Source organism: Amblyomma maculatum, chromosome 10 (genome assembly GCF_055883805.1).
Source record: "Amblyomma maculatum isolate TAMU_Amacu chromosome 10, ASM5588380v1, whole genome shotgun sequence".
In the NCBI taxonomy this organism is placed as follows: domain Eukaryota; kingdom Metazoa; phylum Arthropoda; class Arachnida; order Ixodida; family Ixodidae; genus Amblyomma; species Amblyomma maculatum.
Window position 1 is genome coordinate 72,238,121 of NC_139353.1, and position 16,207 is coordinate 72,254,327.

General features: G+C 44.0%; 1 protein-coding gene across 1 annotated transcript in view; it reads right to left on the reverse strand.

Moving 5' to 3' along the window:
• LOC146176775 (uncharacterized) overlaps positions 1-3,024 on the reverse strand; it is a 31,746-nt gene extending 28,722 nt beyond the window's left edge. Inside the window, exons 1-3 of the mRNA XM_084582957.1 lie at positions 2,689-3,024; positions 2,520-2,571; positions 2,051-2,109 (exon numbers count right to left, since the gene is read on the reverse strand). Coding sequence (XP_084439083.1) covers positions 2,051-2,109; positions 2,520-2,571; positions 2,689-2,761 — 184 coding nt within the window. The 5' untranslated portion in view covers positions 2,762-3,024. The remainder of the gene's footprint in view (positions 1-2,050; positions 2,110-2,519; positions 2,572-2,688) is intronic.
• Between the last annotated feature and the right edge of the window lie 13,183 nt (positions 3,025-16,207).

Here is a 16,207-nt window from a genome sequence, read left to right on the forward strand (position 1 = left end):
AGCTAAAATAGGCTAGTCAGCAGCACATTTCACCGTGTGTCAGTTTGGGCACAAGAGTGCATGCGCAAAACCACAGCTGCATCGCGAGTGACATGCGGCGCCCAACAAAGAGAAGAACGTCTTGCCAAGAAGAGATGCCAAGATGCAGAGCGCAGTAATAGTAATAATAATAAAAAATTGGTTTGCAGGAAAGGAATGGTTCAGTATCTGTCACACTTGCTCACGCTGTAATGGAAGGGAAGAAGGTGGGATAGAAAGTGGAAAGAGAGAAAGAGGAGACATAGTGGAGGGCTACGGAGTAATTTGATCACCAGGGGATCTTTAACGTGCACTGACATCGCACAGCACACGGATGCTTCTCTGTTTCGCCTTCATCAAAATGCAGCTGCCGGCAGAGCATAAAAAGCGGTCCATAGCAGCAGCGAAGAGAGAATGAGGGTAAGAAGATGAAGACAGAGCGTAGACGCCCGAACAGAGAGAGGAACAGCTTGCCAAATGGTGATGCCAGACTGCCGAGCGTAATAGACGCCGCATAGATGCAGAGGTTGGGCCTATGGAAGAGTTCACTCAACGGGCACCAATGAAAGGGGATCTGAAGGCACGTCGTGTGACTGATCACTTCATTCATGTTTCCAAAAGTGCATCTGCAACCCGGAAATTTGAAGGAGACTTTGTGAACAATCTGTTTGGGCACATGTGTAGCGTGTGCGAGAGGCTGTGGCACCAAACGGACTTGACACCGGTGAGTAATCCAATGTATGAGACTTTGCTTGGAGACTCTATCAAATCGAGATACGGTATAGACAAAATTGAGGCCGCTGTGTGATACTTCAAGGATCACTGGCCAGTATTCGTCTCCGTCAGGCAAAATTAATAAAAGATGTGTATAGTAAACCCGATGTCTCATTGCTAAACATGCATGACCACAACAAGCTCAGCCAGGGAAACGTACCTCTCGCTATGCATATCCTGGCATAGCCGAGCTAAGCCATCGCCATTTTTTTCCTTGTAATGACATGAAAACTGACCAGAATTTAATTTCACATTTGGGTGCCTCAAAAGCTAGCATTGGAAGCTGCATGAACAAGAGCACAAGATTAAGCACAGCAAGAAGTACCTGTAAGAAATTTACAGGCGCAATCAAATTTGACCCTGGGTGTGGAACGACACATCAAGTGGTCTAATTACATCATGCACCCAGCTAATTAATCTGTAATTGACCATGTCACATGACCTTGAGGCCTCATTAACCTTTTGACCAAGCAAGGAATTTCGTGACATTTGTATCAATGAATTTCACAGCATCAGGGGGGACAGCGTAAATTCCTTACATGGTTCCATAAGCAAGGTAAAGCTCTCTACCACATTACCACCAAGCAATAAAATCCAAACTATAACCAACTTGAATACACATATACAAAAATACAACCTGCAGACAACATGAGCACACATTCTCCTATCAAGAAAGGATTAATGTTTGCTAAATTGAATGTGCTGCCTTAATTGCTGTCCAACATATCAGATTGATTAAAATTAGAGCAGGCTACAATGAATGTAACGAAGTTTGTTTTGTGGTCACATGTTAGGATGACAGGCTTAAAGAGTGTAGGGTACAAAACATATGAGAACACTAACCCGGGTAAGTATAGCATAATATGATTTCTTCCTAAATTTATTCCATGCCTGAATTTCACACCGTTTGTATTGGCTGAAGCCAATAATTAAGAGTGAATGCGGGGCACAGTGTCACTTCAGTGAATCAATGGAGAAGGGCGCAAAATGAAACATGGCATAGAACCAGTTGCAGAATGGTCATCTTATATTAACTGTATTGTTTCAATAATATTGCAAAAATGCAGAACAATTTCTAGTTCGTCAATGCATGTACTGCCTAGTGGAAAACATATTTTCACTGCTTCAATCAAAAACATTCCTCGCCATCTCACTTATTTCTGGTCGCCCTACCGTAAAAGTCGACACTGAATACCTGTAGATCTAATCTGTAATTATAGACATACATGCAGTGAACTATGATGCAAAGTAAACTCACGAAAAACAAAAGGAATTCCTCCTCGAATAGCCTTCTTGTTGTCGACGACAGCCTTTGAACTGCAAGAAAAAAAAAAATAATACAAAAGGCACTGTCACAGAGTTCTAAATAGCGTGCACTGATTGTTTTGTGGCTGTATTGCCGCTGTTCGTTCTGCAAGTAGTCTGGAACAATAAATGCCTGAAAACAGTGTCATGTTCCAAACCTGGTTAAATTTTGAAGCACGCAAAAGGTTGAAATAAAAGCTAATATCCTTATCCAGTCAGCCTTCGGTCAGATTAGCACTGAGACTCGCCAGAAAGAAGCAGTTTCCACGTCAATCTACACGTCCACGTTCCCCGTCAAGTACACCGATATTTTTGCAACAACAGTATCCAGGCTTTAAATAAGGCAAGTAGGACAGGCAATTAAGGAATGCCAGACATGCAAATGTCTCGCATCACGGTTTCAGACACGAATTTACATATACCTGACGAATATATGCTCCTTTCCTTTGTAAACCCAGGAGATGAGCGTCGCACCTGCGCGGGAAAAGTTTCCCATTAATCGACTTTCACATGACAGCACACGGAGCAATAAAGCCACTGCAGTGTTCTCTGCCCCATGAGGCGTGCAAAAGTCAGAAATAAAGAGAATACCGTGTAGGTGAATGCATGCCGTCGCTTCAGCGGTTTGCAGCTTGACCAGATCGTGCGCTTGAGCCTTGTCCATTGCAGATCTGCAGCAACGATAACACGGGCTGACCTTCTACTGAAGCCGCAAGGACTTCAGAGCATCCAGACCATATGGCGCGCGTTTTTGTACAAGGAGCCCCACTTCTACTGCCGACAGCTGGCAAGCGATCAGAAGTAATCAGAAGCAGTCAGCACTGTAGTTGCCAAAAAAAGGAAGAAAAAAATAACATGCACGCACATAACTGGATCGATGATAGCAAAAGGATATAGGGTAAAAAGCCGGTGAACACAAGAGGCACGGGTGGCACTTCCTGCTGTTGTCTTATCGTTTTATAGGTAGCATATACTACAGCTTTAAGTTCAGCTGAAATAATCAAAAATAAACAATTCACTAGGTACACTGGGGTGGTATGAGCTGCCGCCTATCAGAACAATAAAGATTTAATAAACGCGGGATTTCAAAATCTTACCTGTGCCCTTTTCGTTGGAACTTAACGCCCCGCGATGAGGAAAAAGCATAAAGGAAGAAAAAAACTATTAGGGATGGCCGCGGGTAATGGGAGAAGACTAGTTACACACACACACACACACACACACACACACACACACACACACACACACACACACACACACACACACACACACACACACACACACACACACACACACACACACACACACACACACACACACACACACACACACACACACACACACACACACACACACACACACACACACACACACACACACACACACACACACACACACACACACACACACACACACACACACACACACACACACACACACACACACACACACACACACACACACAAATAAACATAGCAGGTAGCTTCATGAAAAATTAGCGGTCACTTGACACGGAAGGCGGTAGGCGGTAGCTGGTTTCGGTTGCGGTTGCACACGCTCCGCTCTGGGGGAATGCCTTCGCGCGCGCTGAGTGCAGACGATGGATGGAACTTTGGACTTTTTAGACAACCGATGTCATAGGGGCGGCCGCCGCCACACAGTGGCCCCGTGTATTTCGCGACGTGTGGCTGGGTCCCCTCAGCTGCCCCGCATGATATGTCGCGGAGCTCGGCGCACAAAGATGAAGCACAAGAACAAGAAGGACGAGAAGACGAAGCGCTCATCGTTTCGTCCTGTTGTCCTTCGCATTTTTGTGGTTCATCTTTGTACGCTGAGTCCCGCAAGCACGGAATCCAACGAACTAGCCCAACAACAGCCATATGAAATGCCGCGTGCCTAGATGCTAGAACTACAGTGCCTAGGGATAACCGCCAGAGGCTGAAAACTCCAGCAGTGAGTATCCTGTTATGCGCACTCCTCGACAGACGAAACGTTTGCTTGTCAGAGCATGTGCTTGTATTGTTAGAGACGAAAATCGTCTGTTTGATTTAAGACATGGAGGCCTCAAATACATGTACTACTGCAGCCAATTCCCCAGGCATGCAACGTTATGTCGAATCCGTAGCCTTCCTGACGAACCCATGGATGAAAAGGCTACATGCAGTTTTTGCCAGTGTGCCTATATAAACACTGAGTATAGTGCAATATTTTTAAACAAAGTGTAGTGTCACAACAACGCTCGGTGACTGTCGACGGTGACAAAGACGACGAGCGTATGTCGAAAGGCGCGTACGTGCTACAAAGAAGACGGCAGGCAAAGAAGAAGACGCAAGAGACTAACGCGCTAGTTAAACGTTCGACCGGAACACCGACCTGAGACTGAACGTGCCCTTACAAAAGTAACATGTGTTACGACGAGACGCACAAATTTCGATAGTCCACTCCGGTAGGCTTTCCGCTAGGGCATTATAAGTCACAAAAAATATGTACCCTGCTGCTTTTGAGTCTGGCAACAATGGTTGATAATTTCCCAAGAATCACTGCGCGCAAGAGAGAGAGAGAAGGGAACTTCTGCAGAGGAGGTTGGCTTACGGAGGCTGCGGTGCTTCCTAGTTTTTTCTTCCTCGCAGGGGAAAAGCTAGAAAGGACAGAGGAGGGGTAGAAGGGTCACCGTACATTTGGTGGAGCTGTTCACACCATAAATAAGTGTACAAAGTTAGGGACAGCGCGGGTCGAAGAATCTATTCAACATTTTGTCTCACAAGATTTCTGCAGCACCGCGAAAGGCAGAGGCACCCCTGTCCAATCAGGATCACGCGCACTAGAATAGGCAGTTGCACTCCTATGCGCCTTTCGCCCCCCCAATTGGCAGGGGTGACAGTAGGAGCACAATTATCTATTATTGTGCGCAGGGACGAGAGGCACAATTAGGAGCACGATTGCAAAGGCTCCTCTGCATTTCGCCGTGCTGCAGATATCTTACTATAATGAAGTAGAAATATATTTTAGATGATATGTGAATTCTACTTGGTGATCGGGCAACAGAATTTCTGAAAGCTGTGCCGCCAATTATTGCCGGCCAGCTATGCCACCTTGGGCGCCCTAAGCATAATAGGGGGGGGGGGGGGAGGAACTTCTGGCCAAATAAAAACCAAAAGTAAACATTAACAAAGAAATGGCCCAACATTCAATATCGTGACTCTAAATTGCAAAAGGCGAGCGAATTCATCTGTAATTGTAAAATTTGTCCTAAATAAGCGATGACTCCCTCTCCTATTAGATAAGCATTGAGCAGCACCGAAACTAAAATTTCGATAGGCACACTTTAAAAAGAAAAAAATTATTTTGAAAATATACATGGATACTAAATCAATTTAGTAAGTTTTTTAGTGGCATTTCGGGGAACAGAAGCTTTACATTGGCGTCGTCTGCTTTTGCGCCTTCGCTACTATGGCTTTTGAGCTCCACGTTCGCGAGTTGAGATGGGGATGATGATCGCGATGAGATAGCTGATAGCTTAGTAACGCCACTCTGTGTTCCTGAAAAAATTCGACCATCCGGCAAGTAGCACACCGGCTCATGATACTAGTACGCCCATGGTGGCTGAAGTGCAGCTGCACTAGTTCACTGAGGGCGCACTTTTGTAATCGTTTTTCCAGTGCAGCTCGTGACCCTTGCACCTTGCTGTTTCTTTTGCAAAGCTGCAGGCCTAGTTCAGCGCGAGTTCTCCGAATCTCTGAACTGACCGGTTGGCAAGTGCAGTGAGTGCAGCAAACGTGCAACGCCAGCGGCTCTATATAGTGTCGCGCTGCACCTGGCTGCACCTAACCTAGCTGAACTAGCGCTGCACGCTCTCGGCACCCCTTTGGATCCTGCCAGAACTGGTGCAGAACGTGCAGCCAAATCGAGTATACCCAAGAGTAAGAAAACAGCCACGTTCTGCCACTGTGCGTCGTCTTCTTCTCCAACTTTCATTCGTGCGCAAGGCAGCCCCGAAGGATCACCACGCAGGCACGTACAGTCTTTATCAAAATTCTAAGATCCGGGGATCTACTTCTCTGTGACGTTCCTTTAGCCTTCGTGGAAGTCCTTAATTTCTGTTGTAGTGGGCTGGACAAAAAAATATTATCTTCAGGTGATTTGAAAATATGAGAAATCATTATGAGCTACGTGGCGTGGCTGAAAAGTAAAACCCCTGGGATGTAAACCTTTGATAAATATTTTACTTACCAGCCAGAGTTTGAACAGGGGGTGGCATGCGCTCGGGCAGCCCTGCCGGACAGCTGCTCTGCTCTGTGCCATTATTCGGTGAATAATAAGAATGGATAGAGCAAAGCCTGCCGTCTACTGTCTGCTTGGATATGGTGTCTTACCACTTTACACACAGCGGTGGCAAATGCCAGTCAGCTCAAGCTGAATTGGTGCGCTGTGCCGTTGAGCCTATAGCTTTACGTATTTTTATCCAATATTTTTCTGTTGCGTTTTATACTCCTAGGTTTGAAATTGAGACGCTTGGACGGCAGCATTGACAATACGCCGTTAAGGGAAATGAGCTAGAAATCTCGCCACTAGCTGTTTATTTACGGTGACATATACGTCTGTTACTTCAGGGGGAAAAAATAAGAGAGAACTGATGTGGAGCGAACACTTTCGGTGCGGGCAACTTGCTGTTGTTCGTCTCTACCAGGGTGGAAACTACCGAGTTGTTGCACGGCCGGTCTCGAGGGAGAGAGCGCGCGCTCTTTCTTACGGCCTTCTCAATCGCCGCGTGAACAATGGGAACTTTTCTCCTTGAGTCACGCTCTCCGCCGCCGCAAGGGGCGCGACCTGCTCACTGTTCGCTCCGCATCTGCTTCAGTGGCGGCGGGTGGCTTTTGCCTGGTTTCGCGCTGTCGCCCGCGTGTTTCGTGGTGAGCGCAGCCCCTAAATGAAAGATTACAGAAGGTAGACGCCGCAGCGGCATCCTGTCAGCGTACTACACACGTGAATGGAGTCTTTATATTAAAAAACACTGTCGCTCAGCAAACGCTCGACAAGCATATGACATGTATTGCGGCATGGTATCTACTTTTGTTCATTTTAATCTGAATTTTTGCCCAAGCCTGTACAAGAAGATGAATAAAAAAAGTGAATGAGCAGTGATCACATCGAAGCTTCTTCAAGGCAAACATAACAGCAACAATGGCAAAACCGTCTTTCAGCGCTAGATGAGAAACCATCGAGGTAACACCGAAGATGAAAATAATTTTATAAAAATGTAATGTAAGTTGCACAATGCTTACATGACATAAAGTATTAGTAGTATAACGTCAGAGTAAACGCTTTTAAGTTTTGTTTTCAGTTTTGCTATAATTTATAGACCAGCAAATGTTCTATGTTGTATTAATAAACATTATTTTAATTTTGCAAATAAACGTTCGTTTAATGAAATGTTTACATGATATCATGATTATTTCATGAAAAAACAGGAAATTTATTTCAAGCACTAATTCCTAGCAATATTTTCTTTCTTTTTCTAGTATGTTTTTGAACTAATAGTTCCTTGTAACTATCTGTGCAGTAATGCCTGCCTTAGAGAGCAATCGCTGCCCCATTATTTTGGTAGAATGCTTTACTTATTACACATTCGCCACTGTTACTCAAGGGACACTCCTCAATAATGGATATAAAAGCTTTTCTCTGTGCTATTTATTCAGAGGTGACTATAGGAGTTGTATGTCGCGCTGTATTGCGCGCCTAGGCACCTAATGTCGACACCGACGAAATCATTTCAGCTCTGCCACAATCAGTAACCGAAGAACTGAAAGAAGTGATGGTATCTCCTGCCATCCCATTGCCCACTGTCACGTATTCTGGTTTAGCTTACGTCGCTGGATACATTGTGAAGTTAATCAGTGACTTCGGGTGTGACGCTTGTGCTATCCCTCTTGAAACCAGCGAAAGAAGCAGCCCCATATGTACACTATTCTGCGAGGACAAGATTCTAGCGGACTGCATTATCCAAAACCAGAGTTTGTAGCTCTCTTGGACAAGGTTGTCTTTTTTTGAAAAAGCTGCCGTGCACCTACCACACACAAATGTCCTTGAAGTCCTTTAAATCTTAATCCAGCCAGCACTTGAGAACTCACCTTTTCTGAGTTGCCCGGAAGGCATTGACAATAGCCAAGGTCCGCTTCTTTAATATGTGAGAAATTTCTCAGACTCCTTCTTGTCAATTATGCTAAGAAGGTGACAGACAGGAACGAAAGGCCAGCTTCTTATGTGCATAAACCGTCTAGAAAGATTTCGAGATTTTAATTTTCTAGCCGCATGTATACCGTTTTGATGATTGAGTGCAATGTGTTAACTTTGAAGGACATTTTTTTTATTGCTTACTGCTCTTTTCAATTATGCATATCTGTTTATGCCCATTTCCTTGATTAAATGTTTTTTTTTTATCACTGGTATTAAACTGACTACGACTGTCTACGTGTGCGTCAGTCGCGAGACTACGTATACATCTGCTGTCTTTCAACCTACTGATTTGTTTTAAACGAAGCTAGAACAGCCCACTTCGCTAGAGAACTGAAATTTTAACTGTATGCGTAAATTTTTGTTCCTTACTCTGAATCTGAGACGTGCTATGAATTTTCGTCAGTGCCTCTTTTGCTCTAAACGAAAACGGCAGCGGTTGACAGAATACTTGGAATATCCACCGACCAGTTTGCCATGCACTAGCGTCCGGTCGCGCTATACCTGCTTACAGCTTTCAAAGGCACACTGCATAAAATGGTACATATAGTTTTGTGAAAAATTTAGGGGCAAAAAGTGTTGATGTAAGTGCACCCGAAACTTCATTCGACCGTGCGCGACAGCACTGACGAAGGCGCGCGCGCTCTCGCGCGCACGCGCATTATTGACTATTTATTGCTCATACATGATAAATCAGACGCTGATTACTGATTCTTCCTATAAGCTATAAGGGGTGAAATATCAGGACCTGCCGGGTACAATCGATGCAGGCGGAGCGCACAGCGAGCGCGCGTTTCCCTTGCGCGTGAACGGCTGTAGCGGAGGAGCAGCAGTGGGGCGGTGGCGACCCCACCGAGGCGCGGTGGGCGGTGGAAACAGACCCCATTGGAGAGGCCGTAAGAGAAGAGAGAAACGCGCTCTCCCTCGAGACCGGCCGTGGTTGTTGTTGCCACCAGCGGTTTCTTCTCTTCCTTCTTCTTGTCTCAAGGTCATCCGTGGAGTCGTTGTGGCCGTCGAGGTCACAGTTGCAAGCTAGCTGTAGCTGCGTCTGTAACCCGCCGCACGTGGCGCTGCATTGGACGAATAGGCCTGGTGCCTAAAATCGGTAAAAATAGGCTTTGTGCCTAAAATCAGAGGTATAGCACGTCGCACGTCCTCGCATCGCACACCCTTGCGTCGCACACCCTCGCGTCGCACATCCTTGCATCGCACATTCTCGCATCGCACATCCTAGCGCTGTGCGGGTCGATAACCACGCACAGATAACCAAGCAGAGCCTCGCACAATATTTTCAGTAGGGTAGAGTCGACGTTAGAAATAAATCAGAGAGCCGTCGGACGACTAGCACTAGGTGCCCACGGCAAAACCACAAAGTACAGGGCGACATGGGCTGGGCATCTTTCGAAGTACGGGAAGCTCAGAGTAAAATATTATACGAGGAACGTCTGAGGAAATTAGACAGTAACAGACGGGCAGCTAAAGTATTTAAATAACGTGGGGCTTCGCACCCCATTAAGTGTTTTAAACCCGTCTTCCTATTTGTATTGTGTTTGCACGGGCAGTGCGAGTGCGCATGAGCGAGCAGATAATATTAGGGGGCATGATGTCAGCGCCGGCTGACGAGGGTAGATAAGCGCGTCGGAAGCAAGGCGCGCGGCCTTTTTTGCCCCTGCGGAGAGGCCGGCGCGGGGCAGCCGGCGAGCGTCATGGGCCAGCAGGGTGTGCACGGACGACTGAACGAAGATCACCGACACGAAGATGGAAGCAGTGCCTGCAGAAACGGCCTAGACGTATTCGTGTGAGTTGTTGTCATGCGAGGAGCAATGTTTCTTGTGCCGCCGTTAGTGCTTTGGCCCTATTGCTCGTTTTACTGGCTCCGCAGTGTGTTTGGTTTCGCCGCAGTAAAGCCCTGAAATTCTTGCCGCTTTCCGTTGGTGTTTTATTGTCGCGCGCATGAAGAGCCTATGCTCAGCGCAGTAGCGCCTTATGTTTCTTGGTTTTGCTTTTTTGTTTATCCGGAATAAACTGGTGTTTTTAAGAGACTGGATTTGTCACTCGTCCCAGTAAACACCAACCCATCTATGAGACGGCTATAAACTGTCTTGCCAAGACAAGCAAGATGCCTGATAGATGTCTCAGTAGACCTCTGAGATGGCTACTAAACGTATATAATATGTCTCGACAAGATATGCAAGACATTGCCAGATATCTTGATATTTCTTGTAGTGATCTTGTAGCTCAGCTAATGCAACCACTTTTTTAGGCTACAAGACGTCTTGCAAGATATCTCCTATAAATCTGGAAGACAAATAACATACTAAACGTAAGTCAGTCTAGCAGATAGCTATAAGGCATCTTGCCCAAGATAAACAAGTCACCTTATGGACATCTGAAGTGGCACGCAAGACAGCTGATAGACATTTAAAAGATGCTTTGACAAGACATGAAAGACGTTTTTATACGTCTTGGTACATCTTGTAGCTGCCTTCTAACTCGGCTAATGCACCCACTTTTTTAAGCTGCAAGACGTCTTGCAAGTTATCATCTAGAAATCATTAAAATAGATTCTGAATGTCTAAAATGAGCTCTAGAATCTCCTGGAATGCTCTAAACTATTTATTCCCTGCTATTTCTCGCAAAACTGTCTGAAATGCTTATGTATTTTCAGAGGTTTTCAACACCACTGCCAGACATTAAATATAGTCTCATCAGATGCTACAACTAAAGCTGCATTTCTGTCACACACCCACACTCTCTTTCACACATTCAGTTATGATGCAAGCTAAACTGATGTACAATTGTAAATCACTAATTCTCACGCACTACAACTGTTGTCGAATAATGAGAACTGTATGTTTTTACTACAAAGCATGCCACATTTCACTGTTAATGGCCATCAGGTGTTCTTTGGAACGTTTGGTAGTAACTGCACCCAATGCTAGAAAATGACATCAGTAAACTACAGAACTCTTTAATTTCCTCAACATTATACATTGCAAATAGGCAACTTAAACAATCTCACGCATGTTAAAAGCAAGGAAAGCCACAAGCAACAGTATGCAAATGAAAAAATGTCTCTGAAGCCTAATATTGTACCAAGGAAGAAAACACCAGAAAGAGCCAACTCATGAACACATGACATGTAAAGAATGATGCACATTGTCATTCATTCTCACCGACATTGAAACTGCGAACAGTAAGTGAGATCTGTACACATTCTTTGTTACAAAACATGCCACACTGCACGGCGGACAGCCATGGTTAGGTGCTCTTTGGGAGATTCGGCAATAACTGCAAAAGGTGCTAGGAAACAAAATGTGTAAATCATATATTTGATTTTTTTCAACAATGCACTACGAAGTTAAAAGCACAGAAACTAGACACTACAAGTGGTATGAAAATGACAAAATAATAATGCAGTTCTCTCCAAGCTTAAAATGATCTGTTTATAAAAACAATGAAAACATCCATACTCCAAACAAGAACAGGAAATAACTAGAAATAAACAGGGAAAGGTATGCAAAAGTGTACAAAACTGGTTGAGTGGTTGAACGAACTATCTGCATAATGTTTGTACAAAATAAAACAAAGCAAAAAATTCGAATGAAAAAGCTTCAGTATACAGAAAAAGGTGCTTTCACAAAGGACCATCATCACCAATGTTGCATTTCATAATACTATATGTGCATACATGTCACCAACTGAATGCTGGTCATACATACATCTTGTAGAAACTGCATAAACACTTGAGCATTAGGCACGACATCAAATCTATTAAAAAATCTACACTGCAAAAAAAAAAGCCAAGACTGCTTCACTGCTTCTGTTCCTGTTAGCATGACTAGAATGCACTGAAAAAAAAATGCAATGGCTGCATGCCTGTTATAGTTACATTCTACTATCATAACTAAAAAGCACTAAGGAAAAGGTAGCAGGTAAGGGTCATACATCACTCTACAAGAAACACTAGAAGGCACCATAACGAAAAAAAAAGGAAGGAGTAAAAGATTTGCATCCCTGTCATTGTACATACCAACCTACTATATTCCATCTCAAAAGCTGTTTGCAGCACTACAAAAGATAAGGGCAGCATGAACCAGCCATGATGGCACCAACTGCCCTTACCTTTTGTAGTGCAGCAAACAGCTTGCGAGGAGTACAAAAGGCACAGCAAAAAAAAAAAAAAAGAATAAAATTCAGTGTTGCACACGGTACTGCTCTTCACATTCTGCTGGTATAAAAAGAAGGAAGTTAACTGCTGAGATAGTTGGTTTTGAGAAATAAAAAAGGTATTTAGCATAACACAGACACACACAAGAAAGAATACACCACGTGTACTTACTACAACTGTTTATTTAGGGGAAAACAGTCGATGCATAGCTTTCACTGCTGATGTGCACATGTACAAGGCAACAAGAAAACAGCAACAATCTTATCAAAGCAGGTATGAGAATATCTGTTCAGCCTCAAAGAAAAGCTGGAGTGTTGCTGACACAGCTCAAAGCTGTTTAAAGTATAGATGGTATCCTCTGCTCCCTGAAAGCTTGCTCAGCTAAGCCATCACATAAGCTACGAAAGCAAACAGGTCGGCTGTCAGAAGAGACATGGCCAGCATTTCGTAAAGAGCACCACTGTCTATAAAATTCTACTATCATGTAGAAAAATCTTATTTTGCACAGGCAGGATTCTGCATCAATGGCCAACTTAGGGAACATGCAAAAGACATTGACAATACTGTAGGGTTTGCACCAATTGTGAAAACTATGGGTAACGGCTCATGAAACACTAGAAGCCCTTCATATAAAAAAGCAGGTTACAGCTGTGTCAGCAGCAAATTGGTTTTTCTTATGAGACTGAAGAAACATTCCTCACGCATAGTTTGACAAAATTGGTGCTGTTTCCATGTTGCCTTGTACCCGTGCGCATCACCTGAGTAGGCTATGTATATCGGCTGCTTTCCGCTGAACAGTTGCAATTCTGATGGCGTCCTCTGTCTTGTGTGCGACTGTGTTATGCTAAATAGCCTGTTATTATGCATGGAGAAAAGGCATTGAAAAAAAAAAAACAAACAAGGTCTGAATACCACTGCCAACATTCTGGCATGAAAGCATTGTAAAATGAGGGAGCTGGCATGGGTTGTGCATCTGTTATTCTGTACAACCCCTAGAGGGCAGAGAAAATTGAAAAAAAAAAAAAAAAAACTTCCGGGGCTATCAGATCCACTGCAGTCAGTTACAAATTAAGACTGAAGGGGCGAATATTCCTCAAAGGAGGCTTTTCTGCCAATCAGATCGTTCTCTACACTGGTACCACTCCAGCCCTCGTCCACAGCTAACTAGGCTGGGCAGTTGTTTCTTTATCGGTACTGAACACCAGCTGCACTGCCTCTTTTTTGTCACCTACTGCCATGAAAGGGGGAATTCCTTTGTGGCTCAACTGATTGGGAGGCTCCTCTCTGTCAATTGTTGGAGGCCTACCTTTGCAAAATTACAAAGCTTCAAACTTGAGTTGTAAATGAGCACAGAAGGTGCCTTGATCCCAGCTGCTTGCTATTGTGGCACTGTTCATGGTGGCGGTGCAGCGCCTTTAGATGTAGACTTGGTCTTTGTCACAAGGCAAACACCAACCACTTTTTTGTGACGTCGGCAAAACTAAGTTTCATTGGTGTTGAAGGCTTTCCATGTCACACCTGCCAGGGTTAAAATCAAAAGCACGATTTAGATATATGAGCCCCCAAACAGAAGGAAAAAGTCCCACTGTTGGCAACTAAGTTTTTGGCACAGTCAAACCATACCTGTGTATTCAGTCAGTAGCCCGCGATTGCCCAGTGAGATGTCAGTCCTGTGGCCCTCATCGCTAAGTTGTGTTTGCAGCACAGACAGGAAAAGGATAGTTGCTAGGCAGCCGGGGAGGTGGTGGCAACCTGCAAGGTGTTCCAATGCTTTAAAGATTTCTTGTGAAGTTTAATAAAGCAAATCACTGACTACAAAACACTGGCACAAAATTCCACTATAGGATAAGAATTTAACCTCAAAATATGTCACATAAGGTTGAGAGTACTGAGTACACAATAGAAATATGTTTAACCAAGACACGCACTAGCAGCACAAAATAGTACTGAGTATAATATATGTATATTAATGACTCCTTGATGACCTCGAAAGCTAAAACATTTCCTTGTCTTCACCCACAGACACACCTGAAGAGAACCACCATTTTCCTGATTTATACATTCTTTTTTTTTTTATTGAGAGTCACTTTCTATGCTGGGTAAGGTTTCTGCCTCTGAGTTTGCCAAGTGTTTCATTCGACATATGTAGAGAAGAAATAAATCTATATATCATGTATCTATGTATGGATGCATTACCTATGTATGTACCTATGCATGTATATATGTAGGTACCTATGTATGTATGCATCACCAGTTTTTCCTAGAACAAATGAAAGCAATATTTTAAACAGTGACCATGCACCCAGAGCAAAAAAAAAAAAGAATGCATAGCTCACTTGCTTGAGCTGTTGGGTAAGTGTTTTGTTTACATGAAAATTCGCGCAGACACAAAATAACAAGAGCACCGACACAACAGCATAATGTGAAAAAGAGCATTAAATTAAATGAAGGCATTTCACCTTTAATGCCAAACACCTTCACTTCGGGAAGAGTCCATATGCTATCAAAAGGTTTGCGTGGAGTCACAGCTTTGTTGTTGAGGACAGCCAGAAGGCATACACTGAACCCATATTATAACATGGCTACATTATATACGCCTTAAAAGTAAGTTAAGATTCAGTACACTCTTTTCTTTTCCCAGTTCTGGATAGGAAGAGTCTATTGGCCCTGAAGCAAGAAAACAAATGAAATTGATATGTTTTTGTGTATTAATAATAGGCTTTTCTTTATACGAGGTCTCTCCGAAAGATTTGCTTTCGACTTCTTTCTGTGCCAATTGAACTGAAGCTTAATTTCTTAAAACATTTCCGCCATAAAAAAAAAAAAAAAAAAAAGCCTGGGGACCAAAGCAAATAGAGCACTAGCACATCACACAGCATGCAGTCCAGGAACTTAAAGAGAACTAAATTGTGCTTTCTGACTATATGAAAATGTAAAATCACTTAATCACTGAATATATACGGACTATAGCATTGTTGTGGCAATATAATGGCTGACTGTAAACATTTTATGAACTATTAAAATTAAATCACTGCAGAATGTTTGTACGCCGTTCCTATCTTGTGCCTGTGAACTGGCCGAGAGTATTTTGCTAGCAGTTGGGAGAGTCGCTGTGGCCAGAATGCACCTTACCCTCCCCTCTAAGGCGGCTTATTGAGATCGTTCTTTTTCTTTTTCGCAACCGCGGCATAACGCGCGTATAGAGCTCTGCAGGCTGCCATAAACAATGCACGGCTTCCACTCGACGGTGCGTATTTTCTGTATCTTGCTGCAGAGTGAAGGCCACACTAAGCATGCAGACTTTCGTGTTCAGTTGTGTTTCCTGGGAAAGTGTTAAAACCAGCGGCAATCAACGAAAGACGTCGGATCGCCAAGCTCATTTTGAATTACATCGCGAGGTTCCGCCGCCAATGGCAGTTCACGAAACGCGGCGAGTGGAATTACAAGCGCAAAACCTTCCTGCATGCACTAAACTATAGATGCGCCATAAAACACCGCCTTTCGTACTAAGGTCCGCGCGCGCTTTCTTGCTCGTCCATACAGCCTGCGCCGGCGGATGCAAACGGTCACAACGTGTGATACGTTGTCAAACGCCTTGCTAATATCGAGGCCGAGAATCGTCCGTGTGGCCCGGATGGGACCTGGGTCGAGTATGTCATGTTGTATTTGCCACATAATGTCTTGAGTGGAGAGTCCGGCTCTGAACCC